Source organism: Diaporthe batatas (genome assembly GCF_019321695.1).
Source record: "Diaporthe batatas strain CRI 302-4 chromosome Unknown Contig00003, whole genome shotgun sequence".
In the NCBI taxonomy this organism is placed as follows: domain Eukaryota; kingdom Fungi; phylum Ascomycota; class Sordariomycetes; order Diaporthales; family Diaporthaceae; genus Diaporthe; species Diaporthe batatas.
The window spans coordinates 351,995-373,981 of NW_025408550.1; the positions used below are offsets into that span (position 1 = coordinate 351,995).

A 21,987-nucleotide genomic window follows, 5' to 3' on the forward strand; every position below is an offset into this window, starting at 1 on the left:
GATGGAAATTGGTGCCATATTGCGCCCTTTCCTGAACTGTACACGATATCGAGCCATGACCATGGTAAGAAAATCCGTGGCAGCTTGTTCTTTCTGTTTGAGTCCAGTTGGTTGGAAAGTCTTTCCTCGTCCTCCTACATTCCTCAGAGGACACATCATCTTTTCATTAACTTCAAATATACTGATCAAGAAATATAGAAGGACGACGGCCACGCCGGCACATTACAAGCCTGTCCCTCTGCGGCACTGCAGCATGCCAGTATGACTTCGAAGACATTGCTCAGTCATTCCCGTGTCTTGAAAGCCTTAACGTCAGCGTCCGTGGCCCACAGCCCGGCAGATTTGAGTCTTACATGGGTCGCGGTACTCGCAGAAGTGTTTCGGATGCACTAGCTAAGATGACTTCCCTTCGGGCCCTCGATTTTCACATGTATCCAGGCTTCAAAATGACCTCCGACTTTGCCGTAGGCCTGTACAGAGATGTCACCAGATCATTTGGCCCCCAACATACGCTCGACCTGAGCACACTTCCCCACTTGGAAGACGTCGAAGTCCCCTATCACATGTTTGCCAACCCTGGCCTCAAAGATATTGGGAAAACGGCGGCGGTTCCCCGTGACGTCCTTCCGAGATCATTGAAGAGGCTCGTGCTGATAACTCACTGCGGCCGCGGACACAGCCTGGAATGGCGCTGCTGGGACTCGGTCAGCTCTGTCCTTGAGTTTCTGGAGTACTTCAGAGATGACTTGCGCCACTTTCCGCACCTGAAGACCGTGTCATACTGCTACGAACACAGTAGCTGCGGCTACCCGTTTCCGATTCTTGACGGGACCCCCGAGGAATGCAAGAAGACCGAGGATGAGAGACGCTCCCGCCTCAGAGGGATTCGAGATGCGTTTTGGAAGCACAGAGTCCATTTCTGTGTTGAGTGGGATGGCCCGATGGGCAGAGAGCCAACTAAGATATGAGAGAGGGAAGAGGCCACCCAGGGCGATGGGCGTGTGTGAGAGCTGGTTTCAAATGTTCTCAACTGGACTCCAAGGGCTCGGGCTGTTGATTGTGGCGTTGCGCAGCACAGCAAGGCCTGGAAATGAGATGTCACACGCCCGATTGGTATCCACAGGTGGAGAGAAGACAGGCTGGGCCTTTAAGTATCTCTTGTGTGCAAGGAAGTGTGAGGGGGAGGGTTTGGTGCTTTTCTTTGGTGAAACTTTTGGCCATTCTGGACGGGCAGGATCTCCCATCAGCCTAGGCATGTATTCTTGGAAGCATCTAAAACCCAGCCAGAGCAATTCTTTTCCTGCCTCCTGTTTTTGTTGATCACACCCTTGTTGGCTGGCCCAGGTTGTCGTCACTGGCGCTGGTGCACGGGCCACATATATCCATTCACTCCAGGACTGCCCATGGTTCAGCTCCAGTCCCCAGCAGCTTTGCCTGCAGCAGCAAACACGGGTTAGAAATTGACAAATTCCCAGAAAACATCGGACAGGCGACTGGCGCGGGGTTCTTTTATTGCGGGGCAACACTCGGTGTGTCTTTGCTGACAGAGTCATGCTTGCTCCACCAACAACAACTGACTTTGGTCAACTCAGCCTTGCGCACAGAAATCACCAGAGTGCAACTCGTTCCCTCCAGTTCATCGGCCACCACTGAGAAGACGATCATCTCGCAAGCCTCAGGAACCATGTCGCCCGATCTTCCCCCCCACGCGATGACCGAGCGACCTGGCACCGAGCTCGTCGTCAGAGGCAGCACCTCGTCCACCACCGATGGGCGCAGCCTCATCGAGGGCCTCCCCAACGAGGTGCTCATCAAGATTGCTCAGAGTGTCGAAGGAAAGAACAAGGTCCCCATCCTCCTAAGCCTGTGTCTGGTCTCCAAACAGATGGATTCTGTGGCCAGAAAGCCCCTTTACCAGAAAGTTATCATTGAGTCCTACCTCGCTCTGACGAAGCTCTACCGTGCACTCAGGAAGAACAAGGCCCTCGGCCCCTACATTGAGGAACTCGAGATGCTGGTCCCAGGTTTCATCGTGGACCCCGACTACCTGGACCTCATCGACGATGATGACTTTGTCCTGCAATGCTCTCATTATGTCGAGGTGCTGAAGCGCACGCCTCAGCTCAAGACGCTCAACCTTGTCCTCTTGCATTTGAAGGGAACCAGCAGGCCATTTGACACCTGCCTTACCCCGCAGATGTGGGACGAGTTCATCAGCAAGCTATCGGACGCTATCACTCTGTCACAGGAGGAGAGCTCTGCCACTGCCATCCTACCCCTGCTGGAGGAGGTTCGACTGGGGACGGATCGTTTCTTTCGCATTGGCATGGAGCAACCCATGGTTTTGCTGCCATTCTTGCAAGTTCCGTCCATGGCAAGGATTGAGATGATTGGCGATTCTGGTCTTTGGCCTGGTATCAGCTATCCCTTGCTTCGAAATGCCACCAGGGCCTCCCCGATCGGTAAGCAGCAATCTGCGGAGCCAGAGTCCCCGCCCAGGTGCATTTGAACAGCCCCTTCAGGTGTGAAAGGCGTTGGCACTCAGAGATGCCGACTTCCCATTCTGCACTGAAAAAGCCGTCTCCACCCAGTTCTATAAGGTGGCTTATGCATCTACTGACACGTCCATTATACAGCATTGGGCGCACACCAGTTCAAGCAAGTCAAGTCCGTGATCCTTACAGACAGCCACTGCCTGTCCAGCGACATCATGGATGCTTGCAAAATCTTCCCAAACATTGAGGTCTTCTTTTGCCAACACTGCATCGGATCCGGGACCTACAAGATGCTGGACAGCCATCGATTCATAACCGAGCAACACGCTGCCGACCCGTCTGAGAAGCGATACCTGACCAAGAGCTTCACGCAGCTGAAGAAGCTGCAGAGCCTTGCCCTGGTCCCCATCATGGGTGAGCCTATCGGACCAGACTGGTGTAAAATATTCATTGGACCGGATGGGTTTCTCAACCTCACTCGACTTCCGGCCCTGACATCCGTCGCCGCCGTGATCACTCTCTTTGCATACCCCCAGGGCCAAGGGAATGGCCATCTGACCCCGTCCCCAATGGAAATTCTCCCTCGTTCGCTACAGTCGCTCCAAATCATCGTTGACCCCTGGACCGGCCGCGTCCTCCACCCATACCGCACGCCTCTGAATACCCATTGGTTCCAGCCTCGAGAGGCCGCCCTCCGTTTCCTCAACACGCTCGCCAGCACCTGCGCAAAGGAGTTCCCCGATCTCCGGCACGTCGAGTACATCTGGGCCGTTGACCGCAACGCCGACGCCAAGCTCCACGCCGACTTCCCCGGGGCCCCCAGCGAGGACACCCTCTGCCGTCTCGCCGATGGGTCCTTTGGCGTCCTATGGGCTCCTCGCCGCTGTCCTGGCATGCGCCCGCTGTGCTGCGAGATGCACACCAGGATCCAGGCGCTCAGCCCGGACGAGGACTACTATTCCAGGGCTGCCAAGTTCGTCTCGCCTTTCAAGGACCGCTTCGACGCCCTCGGCGCCGCCTTCGAGGAGGCCAACGTGGTCTTCCGCATCGTCGAGCTGGTGGAGTACGATGAGTTCTACGATCACTGGAAGGCAGGTCGAGACCTGGAGTGATTTGCCTGTGTTGGATGGGCTTTCTGGTACGTTATTTCTTGCACCGCGTTGAAAATATGGTGGGATTCGGGCTAATTGTGTTATTCATCTTCCTGCGTACTAGGTCGGACAAAGGCACCATGCGACAGGTGTGGTTCAAAAGCCCGCGAAACCGCGGGCGAGCTGTCGGTCAGCGTTCCGAGTTTGTGGCATGGCGCGTGGGAGCATGTTGAGTGCCACTTCAAAATTTACAAAGCTTCCGGGCTACGCCACCTTGATGTGGCCTGGGCAACAATTCAAAATTCGCATGAGGGGCGAGATCTGGATGGTGGGGGCGGAGGCATCGAGGCATCACGATGAACGCTCAGCCAGCATACCGGAACAATTGTGGTTTCTCACATGGGGCTTGGAAAAGGAAAATGCAAAAAGCAAAAGGGGAAAGTGTGGGAGAGTTAGGCAGACCGTGGAAAGGGAAGGCCTAGAATGATTCGTCATGGGCACATGGGGTTGCTCGCAAGCCTGAGTACAGTAGTATCGGTCACAATGTAAAAAGCAAACCGCGGCAGCGCACATACTTCATCTGCAAGATGTCAGCTTCAGAGGAATCACGGCTATGTGGACTTATGAACTGCATGCTGACATCTGTTTCCGCTAATGTGATCCCGCAGTGAGACATGTAGGCACTCAGCTTTGCTTGGGGGCCGGAGCACAGTCTGCGAATCACAAAAGCCGGAGACTCTGGGGCCATCGGGGGCTCAGGGGCGATCTCAGGACAGCATTCTCACATTCGTCTGTTCATTGGAAGTTATAGATTACTGCGTGTCACAACAGGGCATTAAGTGCTGATTCTGCCTGCAAGATGTCTCAATGTCAGCACCTACACCTCTATGTTGGGCCTGTAGAGAAAGCCACCACTAGAGCCTTGCATGGACCTACTGCGGTGACCGATCCCTCATTATTTACCCCTCAGGCTTGCTTTAATGGATTCACGGAAGATATAAATAAAGTCTGGGCTCCCAATACTAGCCAACGTTTGAACCCTCTATTTCCTAGGTTCCAATACGCCGTATAACCAGATGAGGCGGACATTACATTCAAGGACACTGAAAGGGAACATTATTTGGTCCCTGGCCAATTGCCTGTCCCTTCACCAAGACACCTCACGCATATAAGCCACAATGGCAATCTCAAGAGGGGCGCGCAACCATCTTCTCGCAGCTCCAGAACCTGGCCAAAAACACATAACCGGCGATGGCTGGCAACCTCATGGAATCTCAGACGCGATACCAAATTCCTTTTCCGTCCGCTCAATACCAGATTCTGTGCCGGGGTGTGGTAGAGATGCACGACCACGTCCTGCACAAGTCAGCACCCGGAAGGCAACAGCGGAGGTTTCAGCCAAGAGACTGGATTCCCCTGACCGAAAAGCGGCGAGGTCATGCACATGGTTTACTGGCGATGGCTGGGCTATGGAAATCATCGCCGCCACCTGCTCGATATGCTGTTTTGTCGCCATCATCGCAGTCCTCAAGGTCTACGATGGCCAGCGAAGCCCGAGTCTCCCATTTGGAATCACGCTCAACGCGATCATATCGATTCTCGCGACCACCGCCAAGTCCAGCATCATGTTCGGAGTAACCGCTGCGATAGGCCAGGCCAAATGGGACAGGTTCAGCACCCAGGGTCCTTATCACCGCTTGTTGGATCTTGAGTACATTGATCAAGCAAGCCGGGGACCTCTCGGGTCTTTCCGGATACTATTCACAGCGTCGGGACGATCAGTTTCATCTGTGGGGGCGATTGTGACCTTATTAATGCTGGCTGTTGATCCTTTTGTCCAGCAGCTCCTGGTGTACCAGCAGGAACCCACTCCTGTGTCGTCAGACCTTGCTTGGACAGAGCAGGTGCTGGCTCCGACGATCTTCTCAAACCATAGCGACCCTGTCTACTTCGGCATGTTCAACAGCGCGCTATGGAACCCTCAGGCCTCATATGAGAGAAAGGCTCACTGTCCGAATTTGAACTGCACCTACCCTTCATTCAAATCCATGGGGCTCTGTACAATCACTCGTGAAGTCCCATTGGATCAGATTTTCTTCGGTGGGAAGGCCTGCGAAAGGACTTATTCCGATACCACCAAAGGGGAAGTTATATTCGAGGGTGTCAACAATCTGATCACGTCTTACAATTCGACGAAACCATCTGATCCATGCAGGCTGTCCTTCTGGGGTGCCAACACGACATCTCTTCCAATTACAATTACACCAGCCGCAGATGGTGAGACCGAATACGGTTGGAACTTTCCTCTGGACATCACCGGCGCCATGGAAATTGAACTAGACGCGCAGCATGATGTCCTAGGTGTACGAAACCCCTTGCTATCACTGGGCCGGATCAGTTGGTCCTCACCATCACTGGTGGGCGACGGGTCGATGAGCCTTCGGTTCGACAAGGCAGAACAGGCCGTGATTGCATTCTGCGCCGGCGAGCACCGTACGACCGTCAGCCAAGGGAACACCTCAACTTCCGTAGCCGACCTGTCTCCCACGTCTGGCTTCTCATATCACGACAATACTACCATGCTTGGACCAAACGCTACCTGCTGGACCTCAGGTTCAGAAAAGACCACGTTCCCAGGAGCCGAGATTAAGCAGTCGGTCAACGGAAGTTACATTGCCAGAGACTCACCCTTGTCATTCTGTACTGATAACTGGGGCTGGGGAGCCGACATTGCTTCTCGTCTAACTTGCAGTGCCTACGTTGGTATGAACTTGAACGGTTCTGCGGATCCGCCGGGTGATTCCAGCACTGTTCATCCCAGATTGTTCATCGGTAGCCCCGGAACGACCAATCAGGATGCCCTACATCAAATCCAGGCACGCAGTTTAAACAATGTATCAAGGTCGATAACAGAATCCCTGAACGCATTGTTCAGGAAATACAGCTCAGATCGCATCGTTGGGTTTTACATGGAGTACGACACAGTGGTCCGCGTACAGTGGCCCTGGTTGACTCTGCCGTTGGTAGTTGAAATATGGGGGATTATGTTTTTACTTTGGATTGTGTTCCGCAACCCGAGGTCTCCAAGTCCATGGAAGGGCAGCATTTTGGCCACACTGTTCCATGGTTTGAGCCCCAGCGGCCAGGTTTCGGACGACTTGGATACGATGTCCTCCATGGAGGAGGAAGCTTCGAAGACCCTGGTTAAGCTCGAGACTTCTGACAAGGGAATGAAGTTTCTTCATAAGATAAACCACGACACTGCTTGATGCACGGCGAAATTATGGGTATAGGCATCCCAGTACCAAGGGATTTAGGATGGAATGCCGTGTATACAATAGATAGTATATGAATCGCTCAATCAGCCTCAAAAAGAGATCTGCCCTAGTAAACTGATTTTTCGATTCCGGGAACCTTCTCATAACCGTCAGAGTCAGACATGTGAAAGTCGTTTCGGATAGAACATCGCTCCAGAACAAAGGTCAAAGCCGACACAGCCAACGCACAGGCAAACATGAGATACCATCCGGCCCGCATGCTGGAACCGTATGCATCCAGGAGACGTGGTCCCATATTTGTATACTCATCTTTAAAATTTCCAATGTCAGTAGCCAAGGTTTCTGCGACATCCGCAACAACAACACCAAGCGACGACTGCAGCCTGGGCATGTACACGGCCGCAAAACACGCAACCCCAAACCCAGAGCCCAACGCCTGGAAGAGTGTGAAGATCCGGGAGCCCGACCAGGAAGGCGAGTGGTCAACGTAGGTCTGCGTACTACGAACCAGGCCGATGAATGCAGTCCCTTGGCCCAGGCCCAGGAGGCCAAGGACCACCACTGCCTCCGCGCGGCTGGTGTTGGTGCCCCAACGGACCATCAGGCCGCTCGCAAGGGCCGTCAAGGCAGCACCTCCTTGGGCGATTCTGCCTGTTCGGATTTGCTGCCTGGAGATCAAAAAGGTCGCACCTGCGGCCCCCACAGCCATTCCCACCACCATTGGTAAACTGCTCACACCAGACACAAACGCACCGTCGTCAAGAACGAGTTGGAAGAAATGCGGGACGTAATACAGCGTCCCAAAGAGGTTTGCGCCGTAGAAGAACGCCACCATCGCAGTCATAAGCAGGCTTCGGTCGAGGAACAGCGAGGGGTGGAGGAGAGGATCAGGGACCAAGGGCTCGATGAAGCAGAAGGCTGCCAGGAGCGCAACTCCGGCGATGCATAGGCCGACTGGGGGGGCCGAGATCCAGGGAAATATGGCACCACCACCTGATGCTGGCACGAGCAGCATGAAGAATGTTCCGGCAGTGAGAAGCAGTGAGCCAAGGTAGTCGAACTGGCGCAAGTTCAGGCGGATATCAGCCCAGGACGGCCCCGGAAGGTTCAGGAAGGATAACGCCATGATGTAGCCAACGGTTCCTATGAAGGGGCCAAGTTCGTAGGAAAGTGGGCCAGCTCCGCAGCTACGTGATAAAAAATGGACAAGTCAGTTTACCCGGATACCAACCAAGAATTAAGCAAACAATTCGACTGGTTCAGGGACTCACTCAACCAACGCTCCGGATGCCAGCGGGCCACCGACCGCGGCCACGGCCCAGATCATCCGAGAGGCAGACATGTACTTGTTGAATTCTTTCGGCGGAACAATGTCCCTCAAAACCATCTGTAAATGTTAATGTGTGTCAGACCGTCCGCCACCTCGGTATCGAACATAGACAACCTACCTCGAAAATCGCGTAGGCCCCGCCGGCGCCCGCTCCCGCCATAGCACGCATCGCGATCAAGCGCCCCACCGTCTGTGCGCTAGAGGGCGGGGAGTGGACGGCTGCGAGGTTGAATGCCTCCATGGCGACGGCGAAGGAGAACTTGTGGGCGAAGCCCTTGCACACCCTCGGCCAGATAAGGAAGCCCAGCGCGAAGGAGGCAAGGAACGCAGTGCCTATCCACGCTGAGTTGAGGTACCCGAGGTTGTAGGAAGAGAGGGACGGGACGGCGACCGGGATGACGGCGACGTCTATGGCGATGCCAAACATGCTTATTTCGATGCTGGATGGGCAAAACGTCGTCAGCGGCTCTGCGTTGCTGGGGCGGACAACGGGGGTGTGGGTCTCTCTACGTTAGCAACAAGCGCCAGAATGCCCTCTTGCTCAGGGGAGCTTTGGCACCAGGTTTGTACGGCGTGGCCTGTGGGGTCATCACGGCCCCTTCTTCAGCTCTCATCTCAAGTAGCATTCTAGAGGCCTCCTCCTCCGTGACGGCAAGTTCGGGCGGGCATGACGCGCTTCTGGCTGGTCGGGTAGGCATAGAATATAAAATAGATGTATGGGCAGAACGAATTTTGGGGCTGTGACTTTATCAGCAGGCTGTGGACAGCGAGTATTGGGAGGTGAGAATCAAAGAAGCCAATTTACCGGGAGGGAAATGTGGGAGGATGAGTTGAAGTATGCTGACGGTGACGTCTGGGGCCTCCTCATTTTCGGACCAACCAGCCAAAGGAGGCTCAGCAGGCGGTGCCAAGAACCAACTGCAGATGGTGCTTGTAGTCCTTGCCATTGGCTGCACATAATGCGCCAGTTACTTCGTAACTCATTAGGTGAAGGTGCATTTACGATTAGGCAGCACTGCGACCTCCAAACATTCCCACCACGAAGTAGAGGTCAAAGCATGTGGATCGGCAGTCGTTCAACCCCTCGTGGGACTTGTGCGTGCACCAAACACAAAAAGGGGACAGTCTGACCAAACACAGCCCCGTTTGACTGTGTGTCGTGTCCGCTGCTTGGACGCATGCATTATCGGGTGGGGGAAGTGAAAAGATAGACCGAAGAGAATGAAGTTCTATCTTCGCATTGACGCTCCTCGAGAATGGCATGAGAGTCACTTGAAGAACTGTTTAGGTTGTAGGTTCATGCAGAACAATTCCTAGGTACACTTGTCGTTCATGGATCTGGCCTTCACGCTGCCAGGTGGAACAGCTCAATCTTGCTCTTCAAATCAAGGTCAGTAAGGAATGATCTCATGATATAAAAACCACTGCAAGTCAGTCATTAAGTGAAGTGAAAGCCACAAGTATTGCCATTTTGGAGCAGGTCTGTTAGCTTTTGAACATGAGCAGTCTGAGAAATCAAGTTCATCAATTAATCAAATCAGACCTCGGACTGGGCTGAGATTGTTTGCTTTGAATGACCAACGGATGTTCACTTTCTTGTATTCACTTTCTCATACGTCCCACCAGACATCACCCAAGCACGATTCGAGGTTTTGTCACTTTCGCAAACGTCGTCCACCCCACTTCCTCCAACACACATCTCATTCAGATTCGGTGGATTGCAGCTGATCGAATTCTGATCCAAGACACATCCACGACTGGCATCTTTAAGCATTTTGCGAACTGCTGCCGAGTCTTGCATTGCAACCGTTTAGCCAGCTTGCGTAAGTCTCAGTCTCCCAGCCCTGCTTTTTTGCATCATCTCCTTCGATTGGGCGGACGCTGACAAGTCTGGCAACCAGGCCAAGCGATCGCAAACATGGCTCCGCCCCGCCCTCCAACCTTCGACAAGATGCCACACCAGTCGACTTCAACGATGTCAAATCTCCAGACGGTTGACGGCAAAATGCCTCAGATTTCGACTCGCCAATTCAGCCCAAATGACAACGACCATCCGTCTACCAACATCACCGCCCTTGCGAACGAGCTTCTTGTGACAATCGCCAGGTACCTGGCCGTCGACACGGTAGAGGCACATCTTGACGATGAGTCATTCCAAGGATACATCCAGTGTCAGAAGGACCTGCGAAATCTGTGCCTTGTCTCGAAACAGATGCAGGCAGTCGCTCGGCAGTATCTCTACCGTGCAGTCATTGTGAGAAACTCAGATGTCTTGGTCTACCTCGCTCGGACTCTTGACGAGTCCCCGGATCTTGGGCCTTTGGTCAAACAACTGGTATTTGAGGTTCCGTTTGACCTCAAGGATGTAAGGTATCGTAAGCCATACGTCGGAGTTCTCGGGTCACGCCAAAATTACGCCAGAATCTGCCGAAGCGCAGTGGAGGCCTTGGATGTCGCCAAATATGAAGAATTCAGGCTCCATTCTCTGGAGTTCATTGGTAGGGAGACTGATGTCACCTTCAGAGAATGGGGATGGGGACAAGAGTGCGAAATTCTCCGCGAGCTACACGTTGACATCCTCCAACGGTTACCTAACGTCGAGCTTTTGTACTTCGGCAGGCTGATTCCGACTTTCGAAACACGTTTCACACTGGACTACTGTTCCTTCGTACTTAAAAAGATCGCCAGACCATTCGATGGACAAGGTCTAGTTTCCCAACCAGTTTCCGGGCCCCAGTCAAAGCTCAAGCAACTACACCTGCTTGGAGCCAACCCAGATGGGGAGGTACCATCTTTATGCCTCTATCTGTGGGAGTTCGTGCAAATCCCCAGCCTGCAAGTACTCAAATGCAATGGTGACGATGGAGATGTGTATCCAATTTCGATTGACCCACCCTTTGGAGTCTCCCAACTGGCACAGGGTATGTCATCCTACATCTGGTTCTTTCCTGTCCCCCAGGTGCCTTCCCGGCCAATCAATCTGGACCTAGACTAGACAATGTTGCTAAATATTCAATGCTGACGCAAATCAGATCCAGTACCACCCTTACGCTGGCAGCACAATAACATCACATGCATTGATCTTCGACAAAGCCGCTGTACCTCAGCCGCCATCTTCCTTCTCTGTGCCTCATTCCCGTGCCTGGAGTACTTATCAGTTTCTGTCAAGCGTGGAACTCCGGCCAAACATTGGGGAGAGAGGGACATCCAGGGCTTCGGCACCAAGGAGTTCCTCTCAACCGAACTGGACAAGTTGGAGCACCTGAGGGAATTGAGCCTCGACCTCCACTACAGGCAAAACATCAAACCGCTCTTAGGTGAACACGGGGTGCTCAGCCTCGGCAGCCTCGACAAGCTCACTCATGTTCGGCTCCCTTTGCATTGCCTAGTCGAAGTGCAGACTGGGAGCGAGCTCAGACTTGCGGATTTGTCAGTGGTGCTTCCGCCCTCTGTGAAGCACCTTGCTGTATGGGCAGATCTTGATTCTGTGGGGAGTTGGGACAAGGGGCCGTCAACTGGCATGTTTTCTAGCGGTCCGCCTCCCACGCCGGGCGTCTCTTATCATCCAAGTGAGTCAGCTCTCGAGTTCATGGAGTCGGTTTGTAGCCTCCTCACATCCCACTTCAAACACCTCGAGGACGCTACATACTGCTTCGCTGGCAAGGCTCTGGACATGCCTTGCGAATGCGACGGGGACACGCTGTGCAGCCGTTGTGAGGCCTTGCAACTTCTGGACGTCCGGGCAATTGAGGACTCGGCAACTCGAATGGGGATCCTTGCATCAGAATCCGAAGCCCGTGGAGTGCGTCTGCGTACCTTGCAGGAACCTATTGAGGAGTAGATCGGCGTGGTCGCAGGTGCAGACGGAGGCAAGCGTTGGTTATGTTATTGAGGATGATGGTTTTGGCATCACAGAGTCCTCTGCTCAACGCCTCTGCGATTTTTGGTAGCTGGAAGTGTAGCCGGCATTGCAACTCTTAGTACCGTTAGGCCCGTATTCGGGGTGAATGAAAATTGACAAAACCAGTCATTGTGACTAACTTATATGTGCTCAGTTCCAGTGTCCTCTCCGACCGGGCTGCAATTATCATGATGAATTAGAACATTAAGGTGTTTGTATTATTATCCTATTCACAGATCCACACGCGGCCGGAGAAAGCTGATCATCGTTGACCCGTCCCGGGTGGTTACCCGTGGGTCTGAGTTCTGCTTACCCACTGCTGGCGCCGGGAGGCGTACGGAGGTGTAGGTAAAAAGTCCATTGCCAAGGAGCAGGGGCTCGACATTAAGCGAAGAATTGATGTCAGGGTTACAACTCTGATACCCCCTTTGAGTAGGGTAGAAGAGGGGGTGTCCAGGGCCTAACCCTCACAAACACCCCCCTTACCACCCTATCAGATGGGGGTGTCTGGGGGTTGTGCTCCCACCCTGTTGCCCTGCCAGTGTGTAGCCCCTGCTCCTTGGCAATGGACTTTTTACCTACACCTCCGTAGGTACTTAAGTAGCAACCGAAGGTCTGACCCCTGGAGGCCCTGTTGTTGGAGGCGTCACCCACTTCGGCAGCTTGCCCTCTGCAAGCAGGGTCCTACCCTGCGGCCCGGAACAGGCCGCAGCGGGCAGTTGGTGATCCATTCTCATCGACGGCTGCCAACGACCTGGGCCGATTCTATTCTTGTCACCAACACCCATTCGGCCACCCTCAGACCTCCGCGTCTCTCTTGATACGAGGCCCGCGCCCCAACTCCTGTCCACAGTGCTGTTCAGGTCGGTCACGATTCTGTAGACAATCATGCAGTCCGCTGCCGCGACCCGTGCCGATGCTGCCCGCAAGGGCGAGACAGCAGACACGACGCACTCGCCAGTGCGGGTACTGGTTCAAACATACACGCACCTCGTACCAGGAGAGGCGAGACCTGATAAGCTGGAATTTTTAAGAAAAACCATCGCCAAACGTGTTCTGAAGATGAGGCACAACAAAAGCACGGCCTACATGCATGTTTACGACGATTTATTTGCCATCCCGGGCCGCCAGTGCTTCTTCCTTTACGATTACGCATCGACACCCATTGGCGACGACATTGTTGACGATGAAATCCCGATATTATGGTACCGGTGGTCGGGTGACAAAATGTCAGTTTAGCCTGGCCTAACATCGACTCGGGCTGCGATTTATCCTCCGTCATTTTGTTACTAACTCTCCTACAGGATGGCCTTGAATCAAAAGCCGCCAAAAAGGATTCGCCGAACGATAAGGGAAGACTATCCATTCATGATCCGGGTCCTCAAGCCGAAATTACACGACCTTGAGCGTCCCGATATGTCCAAGGAAGAGTTGAAAAGGCACAGAATGAAGGAGACGCCCGAGGAGCGAACCAAGCGTCGGCGTGAACTGGAGCAAGCAAAGCTGCGCCGTCTTGACTACTTGTATGATCACGAGCTCCAATGGCTGTCAGATGAGCCGGAGCACGAAGCTTGGCTACAGGCAAATGTTGAGCCAAGGGCTTGGTCTTGGTACCAGCGGTTAAAAGCAGAGTGGATAGAAATCGGGCGCGTCGAGAGACTGGTTAGTACCGCTCGGATCGGTGAATTCCCGTGATGAATCACTGGTCAATAAACGCCATGCTATCATCCATGATCTCGACGGTCACTAGAGTAACGTACCATTGGCAAAGGCACAAGACAAGGCAGAAGAGAGTTATAGAATATGTTCGACTTTTAGAGCAGCGTGGATTTATGAGGCATCGAAACAGGGTACAATGGTTACCACCAAGCAGTAACAAGCTACCTTTGATCTAGGTTATTCAAAATCGCATCCAGACAGGACCTGGGGACCGGGCACTTAGTTGAGTGCCAGCCGCAAATACTTCCACTGATCTCTGCTCAAGCACCTGTGCAGTTGAAAACATAAAGTTTCGAGATTTGCAGGCCAAAAGAACGAGGCCCGATAAAGCACCAGCAGGAAGGCCCATCACATGAGCCCGCACTTATGTTACAGCCAACTTCCTCAGTATTCATTGAGCCTCCAGCTGGAAGCCACCAACCTTCGAGACAGCCCAGAGGTCACCACTGGCTAGTCCGTTTCATGGAATCATGAAATGGATGGCAAGACCCGTCTATTTTGAGAGAACTAGCACCAACACTTAGATCGACAAACTCTCATCCCCTGTCTGATTGGGGCGAACAAGGTTGGTGTTGGCGTAGGGTAGCATTGTGTGGCCTCCGCCTTCATTCAATGTTCGTGACCATGTTCCAACCGCGGTCTAAGGAATCAACATGTCGCAAAGAGCCTGGTCAAATTGTACGCCAATGCTTGTCAAAGGAATCGTTCCGTCGGAACCTCTTTGGTCTCTTAAGGCCGCGCCCGTCGTGGGCATATCTCACATATACGGATTATGCGCAAACGTGGCCTGGCTTCGTATCTGGCTTCGGCCGACCTCGTCGCAAGTTGTGTTCCATGTTTGAGGCCTGAATTTCCACACGAGATCAAGACATAATTAGAAGTCTGAATTCGACTCCCAGGAGGATTTCTGCGTCTATAAATGCGGGCTCCTTGTCAAATCTACAGGTTTACAGACTGGATATTCGTCAAGGACGTCAAGCACCATTGCCACACTCTTCAATTCATCTCAGATATCATCACCGCTATCTGGCATAGCGGGCAGAAATACCTAGATCAACAAGCCCATAACCCTACACTCGAACATCGACAGCCCGGCACGTAACATCATTCGCTTCCCAATCTCAGTTCATAAACGGCTCAGCACTTTTTAAATATGTCTTCATCTTCATCCTCATCCAAGAAGCACAAGTCGAGCCGTCATGAGGGCTCAGGGAGCTCTCATCGCCGGCAAAAGTCCTCTAGCAGTCAGAGCTCCGGCGGGTACAGTGGTGGCAGCCGCGGAAGCGGCGCGGACCAGAAGCAGAAACAGATGAACCCTGGAGGATGCGACTACTGCGATAGCGGGGAGATCCTAATCAACGAGCTGGTGGAACGCGAGGTCAGGTGCGACGGAGAGTGCAATGGCACCCCTAATTGGAGGGGCGAGGTGGTACCAGGCGTGGTTGAGGCGTGCTTTGTCTGCCGCCCGGATCCTCCTCCGGGGAGAACACGCAACAAAGCAAATGACAACTGCCGAATTTGCGAGGGGTGGGGGGTGCTTCACAAGAGGAGGAAGTGCTCCACATGCCACGGACGAGGGCGGGTGACGAGGATGCTAAGGGTGCGGAGGATGGTGCGATGCTCGATGTGCCAGGAGGACAGAAGCTATGCCTTTTAGTGAGGGCCCCGTGTAGTCTTTTGTGATTGGCTGGGACCGTGATGCTCTTGGATGTCCTGTACTACCTACAGTCTTTACCGTAAACCCAATGTAAATACCTACCTAGGTAGGTAGATCGATATTAAGCTCTGTAATATCAAACAGCCTGGAGGCTAGCACTTACCGCGCGGCGTTCATAGTTTTCGGCTTTTATCAAATTTTAACACGATTATAACCTGTCTACCATACTACGCACTTAGGGGTTTTTAAAAATCGTCTCTACCCTATTATAATCTAGTAATAGCTATAACTATTAATGGATCCTTTCTTCCTTAGTACTCTTTAAGTAAGAAGGAGGTTTTTTAAAAAGAATAAGTTTTTAAAAGATATTAATTTTTAGAATTCTTTAATATTATTCTTTTACTTTAATATAAAGATTTATTAATTTTTTTTCTTTAATAATCTTCCCCTTTAAAATAAACCTCTAGCTAGCTCTCTATTTACTTTATTTATTTAACTAACTCTAGTTAGATTCCTTTCTTTATATTTTAAGGCTTTAAAAGAAGGTTTAAAGAAGAAAGAGAAGGTTTTTAAAGAACTTTTTAATTTTAAAGAAAATTTAATTTTAAAAAAATATTAATATACTTTATAGTTATTATTTAAAAGTATTAATAAGGAAATTATTAGGAGATATAAAGTATTACTTTAAAGTTAAAGGAGATATTTTAATAGCTAAGTAAATAATTTAAGAATTATTTTTAAAAACCTTTTAAGGGGCGCTATAGTATTTAGGTAGGTATCTATAAATATTAAAATCCCTTAAGTCTACTATTTACTTTATCTACTAGTATTTAGTCTTATTAAATACTTTATAAAATATATAGGTAAATCTCTATATTTTTATAAATTATAAGAAGCTGTTTTTTATTTCTATTAGAATAATAAATAGATATTTAAATAGGAATTTTAAAAAGTAAAAAAAGAAAGTTTTAATAATAATAAAATATATAATCTTTACTTTTATATTTTATAATTATTCTAATATTTTATTAATATATTTTTAAACTATATATCTTTTAACTATTAATAATAATTTTAATCTTTTAAAAACGTAATTATAATATTAAATATAAGTTTTAAAATGCTTTATAAATTTTATTTATAATATATATAATTTAACTTCTATTTTATATATATTTAAAGATTTATATAACGCTTTTATATATTAATAAATACTTAAGGTCTAGTGTTTAAAAAGAATATTATATTAATAATAATAGTTATAATATAATAAGTACTTATAACTTTAAATTTATAATATATAAATAAAGTTAAAAAGTATTATTTTAATAACGGCGTTAACTAGATTCGTAGTATATATATATATATATATATAGTTACTACTTATTATATAACCTTCGATTTGTAATGTTAAAGCTTAAAATTTATTCTAAATTTTATAGATTTTATAACTAGGTCTACTTAAGGAAGAAAAGATGGAGCCTTCGGTGTCACGAAAGGGCGGATACACAAACATGGCAGCAGTCCTTAACATGTCAAATGACGTCAATCCGACGCTACCTTCTATACCACGCGGAGGGTTTGAAGGAATTGTAAGGTGTATGTCTAAGTCATTGAGGCTGTGGGTGAATTGGTCATACTGAATGACTAAAGAAGCCCACACATAATACACTCTTGAGCTGGATGACGAGGAGCCAACTGGGCAAATAACTCGAAAGAAGGATGTTCGATGGAAAAAATTAAACCCCAGTGACTGGGGGACAGGACGGCCTTCGATAAACTTTCCTGGTGGGGTTATCGTAGCTGGGCATTTGGATGCAGTCTTACCAATCTGGTTGATTTACAATCGCGCCTGTAGATTCGAACCAGACTCCGGAGGCCGGACGGCGGACGAAATGTGCAGCGGGTTTCCAATCCAACCACTGTCCAGTCAAGATAAAAGGACAACCCGAACTCGACAACTCCACCATCTTTCAACCGGACCCTGAAGGGATGACCTTTAAGTGGTTTTTTTTATTCAATATGTCAATTCCGAGGACTACCAAAGCCTACCGCCGTACGGAGGGTGACCTCCCAAGGACCATCGTGCAGACCACCGAGGCCCTGCCAAGGCAGGAAGAACTTGGCCCCCATGATGTCTTGATCAAAGTGCACGCTGTGTCGTTGAATTACCGCGACGTGGCGATGCTGAATGGGTTGTACCCCGCCGCAATACAAGACCGAGGAATCCCCTGCTCCGACTGCGCAGCCGAAGTAATTGCTATGGGTGCATCCGTCCAAGACTTCGTGCTCGGGGACCGGGTCGCACCAATCTTCGACGTCAACAATTTTACGGGGCTGGAGGACGAGCCTCACCGCTCGCTCGGCGGGGATCTGCCTGGGGTGCTTCGCGAGCATGCTGTCTACGAGGACAAGTTGCTCGTCAAGCTGCCGGAGTATCTGACGTGGGAAGAGGTTTGTGCATCACTGAGCGACGTTGTGACACCGCGCGAATGGCTGAAAGACATACTAGGCTTCCACGTTGACTTGTGCTGGTGTTACGGCGTGGAATGCCCTCGATGGCCTCAAGATGAAGCGCAAGGACCCGGTTGTCCTATTGCAGGGTGAGTGATTGGTTACCAGTGTGGTGGTTCGAACACCGCGGAACCGCGGGGTGCTGATGCTGAAGCCGCAGGAACGGGAGGAGTAAGCCTATTTGCCCTCGCAATCTGTATAGCCGCGGGAATCAAGGCGATTATCACGTCGTCTTCCGATGAGAAGCTTGAGGCGGTCAAGAAATTGGGCCCGGACGTCCACGGCATCAACTACAAGACTACAGCCAGCCAGAAGGATGCCATCCTCGAGATCACCAATGGCAAAGGGGTTGACTTTGTTGTCAACAACAGCGGCCCAGGCTCTATCCCGGAGGACGTCGGCTTCCTTCGCGCGAGAGGCGGCACAGTGTCCCTCGTCGGCTTCCTGAGTGGCTTGGGGGGCACATGGGACCCTAGTGAGATGTTGGGCGTGATGCAAAAGGTCGCCAAGATCCAGTGAGTTGAACATTTGCACAGCCCGGACACTGAGAGGTCGTTCTGACGTTTGAATAGGGGTATTGGGGTGGGCTCGAAGGAGGACTACCAGGACATGAATAAGTTTCTTGAGGGAAACAAGGTAGCTTTGGGGCCCGCTATTGTAGACCGCGTGTTTTCTTTTGACGAGTCTGAGGCTGCATTTGACTTTCTTTTTTCTGGGAAGCATACAGGGAAGGTCGTTATTAAAATTTGAGGCCGATAAGCCATATATAAATACATAAAAGAAATATGCAACTTATTATACATTTTTTAAAAGAATTAATATAAATTAATCTTTACATATTTTAAATTCGACTTCATAGTTATTTATCTATTAAATCCATTAACATTGAATTACACATAGTATATTAAAAACATTTCTATAATTTTATATAATTATTAGATTATAACAAATATTAGATTTAAGTTAAAGTGATAAATTAGTAGTTAGGTTGAAGTTTAGAGATAAAAAGATGAAAGACTTAAGGCCTAGTAGGTACTAAAGCCCTTATTTCGCCTTCTCTTTGCAGCCTTAACATTATCTTAAGACATACTAAGAGTATAGCACGCCTTTAAATTACCAATGTCAATGTTTGCCTCTTTCGACATACAAGCCTTGCTCGATGCCCCTATTTATTTGGAACTTTGTGGCCTTTGTTGTTCATCCTCAAGAGTAGCAGGACTATCAAATCTCAAAGTGACTCTTTTCGCTAGGATAGACTCCTTGTTGGTGCTCGGGGCCTAGCCTCGCGCCGTTTTACTTTCGGCAGAGCAGGGAACTGATTCGGCGTTCCAGGTACCTTGGGTACATGGCTTGCGAAACTCAAGCTGAGGTTATCCATGAAATCCCATGAATACGTTGCTGGACTTGACACAAGGCACATGAACATTAATGAGTTGAGGACGTTACGTGGCGGGGACGGCGGTAATATCATCACACTGGAGAGCCTGATGCTACACTTGAGGCCCGCAGAAGAGGCAGCGATACTGTGACTGATTCAGCAAAACTGGCTTGCTGAGAATGGAGAACTTACTGCGTTGGATCACCCCGCCGCGATGGGGCTGTAGTAGGTGTGACGGGTGCACGTCGTAATCATCGCAGAGGCTTAAGGAGAGAGACTAGCGTGCCTCGTGAATGGCAATCCTACCTTTGAAACTATAGGGACATTGCGCAGATGACGAGACAGGAGGATAGCACACGTCGAAGAGATGGTGGTCAGCCCACTGGCCAAAGCCCCGCAGTGAGCCTGTGGCTGCTTTAGAGCACGGCATATCGGCATATTGCACGGTCTGGTTCTCCAATCGCGTGTCGTGCATGACGATTTGGCAATTGAGCTGTAGGGCGATCCCATGATGAGGGGTGCACATCTCGGCTTCTTTATGTTGCGAGAATGGGCATCCTCTGTTGCCCTTCGTTGCTCGTAATTGTGCCATCTTACTCCTGGTCTGTGAACATGGCTCCACCACGCGCAGAAGAAATCTCCTGGGTGAGCGACAATAAGGGGCTTCATGGTTCAGCTCCATACAATGGAAGTCCGAGAAACGTCGAACATATCAACGCAATCCATTGGGACGAATCACTGCAACCCAGGCACTATGAAATGAGCGGAACTGACCCCGACTCCAAGATACTGTTTCTGGATGTCAACATACTCGACTCCACAGGATCCGAACCTTACCGAGGCGATGTTCTAATCGAAGGTGAGAAATCTCTGATATGTATTACGTTCCATCAGTTCCGGGTGACAGGTTCACGAGCGTTGTGATTCCTCAAGGCATGGTCGCCGCGAAGTGACACTCGAAACAGGGCAGCGCTTTGCCGCTGTAGGCGAAGTACCGAGCGTCGAGACTCTTCAGCGAGACCCGCGTATGCGCATTTTTCACGGCCGAGGAAGGACGTTGATGTCCGGCCTTGGCGACGGCCACACGCACTTCACATGGAATGGTGGCGACCTAAACCATCTGGGAGATCTGGGCGTTGAAGAGCACACGCTGGTCACCATGAAGAGCGCGAAGAGCTTCTTGGACTCTGGATACACCATGTGAGTTCAGTCACGCTGAGCAACTAGGACCCATCGTCTTCTACGTCTTCCGGAGAGACTAATGGCACCTATTGGTCACAGGTGCTTCGGTGCGGCCTCAGCAAAAGAACGCCTGGACGTCGTCATCAGAGACGCGATAAATGCGGGAGATATTCCCGGCCCGCGCTACCTCGCCAATGGCAAAGAGCTCGCTCGGCGGGACGGCATCCTCGTCGCTGGGATCACAGCGGTTGCAGATGGTCCTGATGAGATGCGTGAGGTCATTCGTCATCATGTGGATCTAGGCGTGGACAATGTAAAACTGAGCATGTCTGGGGAAGAGGTGAGTTAAGCCTAATGAAATCACCCGTTGGGGAAAGCGTTGCTAAGATTCAGTCAGATTACGGAAACACATGCAGCTCAAGACTGTTACTTCACAGACGATGAGACGGCAGCCTGTGTTGATGAAGCGCACAGGCATGGAAAGCGACTCTGTGCTCATGCTCGCGCCAGAGACTCTGTTATCATGTGTGAGTAACAATTACAGTTCCACAGCAGCTGGCTGTTGAACCATACAAGGGTTATGGATACAAGATACTTACACATTTTGCAGGCGTCAGGCACGGAGTAGAGGCCATATACCACGCGTCCTTCATCGACGACCAAGGCATGGACATGCTCGAAAAGGCTAAGACAAAACACGTCGTGGTCCCGGCAATCAACTGGCTCATCGCAACCCTCCACGAGGCAGAGGCCTTCGGGTACACACACGCCCAAGCCGACAAGGCAGGCTACACCCGCGAGCTCGACGCCGCGGTAGCCGGCCTGCGAGAGATGCACCGCCGCGGCATCGTTGTCCTGCCCGGGGGCGACTACGGGTTCGCCTGGACCCCCCACGGCACATATGCGCGGGACCTGGAGCACTTCGTCAAGCTTCTGGGCTTCACGCCGCACGAGGCCATCATCTCAGCCACCTCGGGCGTGGCGGCGCTGATGATGAGGAGTCACGAGCTGGGCAAGATCCAGGAGGGGTACTTTGCGGATTGCATCCTAGTCGACGGGGACCCACTCGTGGATATCAGCATCCTCCAAGACCACAGCCGGCTCAACGTCATCTGTATCAATGGAAGAGTCCATAAAGCAGAAGGAAAGGACCGCATATTTTGAAGAGATTATAACACGAGGATGCTCGCCTAAACAATATCCCGGATCATTGCTGAGTTCTGAAATTATCTTGTAAAGAATCATGAATGATGTTGAAACGACGCGCATGAGTCGCGGGTCTGAATGCTTATTAGAGTTTTTACTCCACGCCTATCCCGTGAGGCCTTGAGAGCCGTCCCCCGCACGGTGGGGGGAGGGGCCGAGATGCGGAGTGCCGTGGTTTCCCTTCTATTCCGCATCCCTCCGAAGACACTCCGCAATTCCGCAGCCGACGAGCCTGT

General features: G+C 50.8%; 6 protein-coding genes across 6 annotated transcripts; 5 read left to right on the forward strand and 1 right to left on the reverse strand.

Annotated features, from left to right (window-relative positions):
- Positions 1–1,658: 1,658 nt before the first annotated feature.
- KVR01_002374 (uncharacterized protein) lies at positions 1,659–3,607 on the forward strand (the record flags this gene model as incomplete). The annotated part of the gene is made up of 2 exons (XM_044793464.1): positions 1,659–2,462; positions 2,637–3,607. Exons 1-2 carry the CDS (start codon positions 1,685–1,687, stop codon positions 3,605–3,607), a joined length of 1,749 nt encoding a protein of 582 aa, XP_044647389.1. The 5' UTR covers positions 1,659–1,684.
- A 3,363-nt stretch (positions 3,608–6,970) lies between these two features.
- On the reverse strand, positions 6,971–9,141 carry KVR01_003437 (uncharacterized protein; the record flags this gene model as incomplete). The annotated part of the gene is made up of 5 exons (XM_044790331.1): positions 6,971–8,051; positions 8,136–8,251; positions 8,313–8,634; positions 8,705–8,876; positions 9,000–9,141. The coding sequence occupies 5 exons, from the start codon at positions 9,139–9,141 to the stop codon at positions 6,971–6,973; spliced, it is 1,833 nt and encodes a 610-aa protein (XP_044648452.1).
- Positions 9,142–10,112: 971 nt separating this feature from the next.
- KVR01_003411 (uncharacterized protein) lies at positions 10,113–12,035 on the forward strand (the record flags this gene model as incomplete). The annotated part of the gene is made up of 2 exons (XM_044784006.1): positions 10,113–11,115; positions 11,353–12,035. 2 exons carry the CDS (start codon positions 10,113–10,115, stop codon positions 12,033–12,035), a joined length of 1,686 nt encoding a protein of 561 aa, XP_044648426.1.
- Positions 12,036–12,891: 856 nt separating this feature from the next.
- Positions 12,892–14,014, forward strand: KVR01_002503 (uncharacterized protein). Its single transcript, XM_044787254.1, has 2 exons — positions 12,892–13,324; positions 13,400–14,014. The coding sequence occupies exons 1-2, from the start codon at positions 12,984–12,986 to the stop codon at positions 13,788–13,790; spliced, it is 732 nt and encodes a 243-aa protein (XP_044647518.1). The 5' UTR covers positions 12,892–12,983; the 3' UTR covers positions 13,791–14,014.
- A 3,479-nt stretch (positions 14,015–17,493) lies between these two features.
- On the forward strand, positions 17,494–18,504 carry KVR01_002905 (uncharacterized protein; the record flags this gene model as incomplete). The annotated part of the gene is made up of 3 exons (XM_044786023.1): positions 17,494–17,925; positions 17,984–18,074; positions 18,146–18,504. 3 exons carry the CDS (start codon positions 17,494–17,496, stop codon positions 18,502–18,504), a joined length of 882 nt encoding a protein of 293 aa, XP_044647920.1.
- Positions 18,505–20,849: 2,345 nt separating this feature from the next.
- KVR01_003226 (uncharacterized protein) lies at positions 20,850–21,709 on the forward strand (the record flags this gene model as incomplete). The annotated part of the gene is made up of 3 exons (XM_044794231.1): positions 20,850–20,885; positions 20,943–21,072; positions 21,156–21,709. Exons 1-3 carry the CDS (start codon positions 20,871–20,873, stop codon positions 21,707–21,709), a joined length of 699 nt encoding a protein of 232 aa, XP_044648241.1. The 5' UTR covers positions 20,850–20,870.
- Between the last annotated feature and the right edge of the window lie 278 nt (positions 21,710–21,987).